General features: G+C 43.3%; 1 protein-coding gene across 1 annotated transcript in view; it reads right to left on the bottom strand.

Annotated features, from left to right (window-relative positions):
- Positions 1-1,661: 1,661 nt before the first annotated feature.
- The window catches only part of LOC121026075 (melanoma-associated antigen B16-like), a 5,054-nt gene continuing 2,894 nt past the window's right edge, over positions 1,662-3,821 (bottom strand). The window contains exon 2 of the mRNA XM_040468893.1: positions 1,662-3,282. Within this exon, the coding sequence (XP_040324827.1) occupies positions 2,212-3,216 (1,005 nt within the window). The 5' untranslated portion in view covers positions 3,217-3,282 and the 3' untranslated portion in view covers positions 1,662-2,211. The remainder of the gene's footprint in view (positions 3,283-3,821) is intronic.

The following is a 3,821-nucleotide window of genomic DNA, read 5'->3' as shown; positions in this document are numbered from 1 at the left end:
GTAAGTGAAGCCTACAGACAATTCCCAAATTGCATTTGATTATCATTTTTCACCTTTGTTCTTGACATGTGTGTTTAGTACTTGAGATTCAAAGTCCTTTTTATCCTAACAGGCAATATGGAATAGTGAGAAGAGAAATAAATCTAGAGATAGAGTATGAGCCTCAGGCAGGAGGAGTGGAAGCAAGTGGGCTCCAGAAGAACTCAGACCACAACTCTAGCCTCAGTTCTGTCACATACCAGACCTGTGCACTTGGGCACATTCCAAAGCATTGTAAATCTTAGGTTCTTCATCTGAAGAGTCTGATAAGCCTTGTCATATGGAACTGTCTGAAAGAATTCAATATATATGTAGGGCACCTGTTATAGTGTCTGACATAACTTAGGTCTTTAATCAATGACAGTTATTACTGCAATTATTTTAACCACAGATCCCATCAACCTCACCTAAGTGATTTTTTAAAAATCTAGTTTGTTTCAAAAAACATGAAGTACTACAGGGCATGGAATATCAGATCAACCAAAATGCTACTTAGCAAGTAAACCTCAGAAAATATATCCCCTCGGATGTTGTGTTCTTTAATAATAGAGAATTTCTTCTCCATCTGGATGCAACTCAAAATTCCTAGAATTTGTGACAAGGACCAAGTACTTGCCTCCCTAGCTTCTGTTCCATTCAGATCACTCCTATTCTCATTAATTTCACAGTCATAAAAATATAAGCATTTCTTAGACTATGCAAAATTACACTGAAAATAACTTATTTAAAGTATGCCTTAAATGGAGTAGTCTCAGGCTCTCCCAGGCCAGGGCAACAAAAGCCAACCCAATGGTTTCCTGGTATCTTATCTCAATGAAGTATCAGTTATCTCTCAAAACTCTTCGAAGACTATGTGTATAAAAATTAGTTTGTGGGGGTGTTTGGGTGGCTCACTCATTTGAGAGTCCAGCTCTTGGTTTAGCTCAGGTCATGATCTTGAGGTTTATGAGATCATAAAGGCTCTGTGTCAGGCTCTGCACTGACAGCATGGAGCTTACTTGGGTTTCATTCTCTCCCTTTCTCTCTGCCACTCCCCATCCTACACCCCCCCCCCCAAATAAATAAATAAACATTTAAAAAAGTGTTTAAAAACTTCATTTGTGAATTATGTTCAATGGCACAGGGACAATATCACAGAACAACTTGTATTCCTGCCCCAATGGAGATTTATATCTTTTTTAACCATTACTCAAAGTAAATAAAAGAACAGTTTAGCAATCAGGATTTGTGAGTCTCAATTCAGTGACAAACTCTCTGAAGCTCTAATATCTGATCACCACCCCCCGCAGGCTCAGCTTGCCTACATCCAAATTTAAGTTAAAAATTAACACTCACTGTAGGAATTCCAGGTTCCCCAATCCCCAAATTTACTTTCTCCAGGGCACTAACATTTTACAGTCTCAAATGGAACACCTCTACTCACATACTAACTCCTTCTTTTACTTGCCCCTTAGATGTGAGAAGATATCCCACCATAATTATAGGATTGCTGATCCTATAGATAAAAATTAAAAGGGCAGGTCGTAGGTCTTGTTAATGCTAGAATCTCCAAGACCACCATAGTGATTTCCAAAAGCAAATGTTCAGTTAAGGTTTGGGGAATAAAAGAAACAAACAGGGGGTCTAATATATTGACATTTATTTTTATATATCCATAAACAAGTTCAGCATATTAAAGAATATACAATCTAATTTTATTAAAAATATATAAAAGGCAAAAGGGGGCCACAGATTGACAATTTTTTTTTCCATTTATTGAACTCAACCACCTTAAAACTGATCACTCTCAGATTTTCAGTAAATACCTACTGCAGTTCCAAGTTATCTTTTCCAAGTAATTATTTAAGATGGTTTCACAGTTAGTTTAATAAAATAACAAAACTCACACTATATTAAACCTCATCATAGCATTAAATTTGTGACCTATACTTTCATAAACTTGGAGATTTTGACTAATTGAATCTATATCAAAAGAAACAGTATTTAAACAAATGCGTAAGTTTAAAAAATAATTTTCAAGTTACACAATATAGGAACACATAGACATATAAACTATTGCTTTCACCTCATTACAGACCTAAATTCTATGAACACTAACTGACCTTCTCAAAGACAAAGTGAAGAACCTGCCTCAGGCTTCACTAGGGGCAAGAGAAGTGACTGGACTTAGCACTACAAACTTGCAGTGGCCACAGAAGTAGAGATAGCCATGGCTGACATTCTGGCTCGGGTTCTCTCTTCTTCTTCTTGCAAAGCCTCCTCATACTGAGATGGGAAAGAACTCGGGTCAGTCCCATGAACCTTGGCCAGAAACTCCAGGACTTTCATCTTGGTGGTTTCAGCGTGGGCTCTTGAGCCCCAGAGGAATTCAAATTGTGCGGGATCACTGTTGGCCACCTGGCGGTATTCCAGGTACTTTCCCTTCACGAAATCTTGGGTGATGAGCTTCCTGGGGTCCCCAAAGAGGGAGTGCTTCCTCCCGGGATATATCCCCGTCAACTTCAGAACTTCCCAGACTTCCTTTTCAGTGGCACTGTTGCCCTTCATGAAGATCACACCCAGGATAAGTATCAGGACACCCGTCTTGGGTATGCCCTCTTTACCATGCAGCACCCCATCATAGGTGAGGCCCAATTTGATGAAGAAGGCATAGCAGTGGTTGATGGGATCCACTTCCTTCACATCAAGGCCGAAGACCACCTCCATGCGCTCAGAGGCTTTCAGGAAGACCTCAGCGAAGTGCTCTTCATACCCTTTGATGACGATCTTCATATCTGCCTTTGTCATGAGCTCTTTCTTTACATACTTGAACAGCATGAAATCCACCAACAAAGCCACCGTCTTATCTAGGGCATCTACAGGCACATTCTTGGCATCTAGCCCAGCCCCTGAGGTGCTATCCTCCTCTTCTTGGCTATCGGAGCCCTCATTCAGCTCACTTGTTGAGGTGGTTGCGATGGCAATGGAAGAGGAGCAGAAACTCTGAGGATTCTCAGGGTTGCTGGGTATACCAACACTAGGAGCCTCCTTCGAAGTGCCAGGCATTAGAGGATGGGAGGAGAGACAGGTCTCCTCCAGAGCCTTGGAGTTGTCTGCATCCTCCAGGCCCTGGGTCACACTGCGGGCTGGAAGGCATCGATCACATGAGTATTTTGGACTCTTCTGGGGCAGAGGCATGATATCTCTTGTGGATGGCAGTAGGCAGGAGTGTGGACAAAAAGGTGGGCAATGGGGAATCGCCACCTAAGAGGAAGAAGGCAGATGTGAGTAGCCTCAGCTGCTAAACTCAACTGGGGTGGCACTGATTAAGAGCTGTCTCCAATGGACTTCTCATGACAACACTGCTATAGGGCCTCACAGGTTTCCTGACTCCTGGTTGCTGTGTCCCAGAAGGGCATGAAGGAGGAAGTCTTAATGCTCCGGAGGATGCAGCTAGCAAACCCAAGCTGAGAATTCTCAGGGATCACACTAGGCAGGTGTGGTTGGCTCTACAGAGCCATTTCTGTTCTGAGGGTGCTCCCATCAATCCTCACTCAAGTTCATTACCTTGGCATTCAACAGGGCCTGGCTCATCTCCCCATGCTACTATGAGGCGGTGCCCCTAAGACCAAAGTCACATCTCCTAAGACCAGGAACCCTGGAGGTACCTCCTCCAGAAAGCCTACCTGGGGTTTCCCAGGGCTGACAACAGGAGCTAGATTCTGTGGATGCTATTTGTACTGGTGTCAGTGCCCACCTCCCCCCCGGGGGGGGGGGGGGGGGGGGGGGGGGGGGGGGGGGGG

Source organism: Herpailurus yagouaroundi, unplaced genomic scaffold (genome assembly GCF_014898765.1).
Source record: "Herpailurus yagouaroundi ecotype Mexico unplaced genomic scaffold, PumYag 67793, whole genome shotgun sequence".
NCBI classification, from domain to species: Eukaryota; Metazoa; Chordata; class Mammalia; order Carnivora; family Felidae; genus Herpailurus; species Herpailurus yagouaroundi.
Note: the sequence above shows the minus strand (reverse complement) of the source record. Positions and strands in the feature narration are given on the sequence as shown.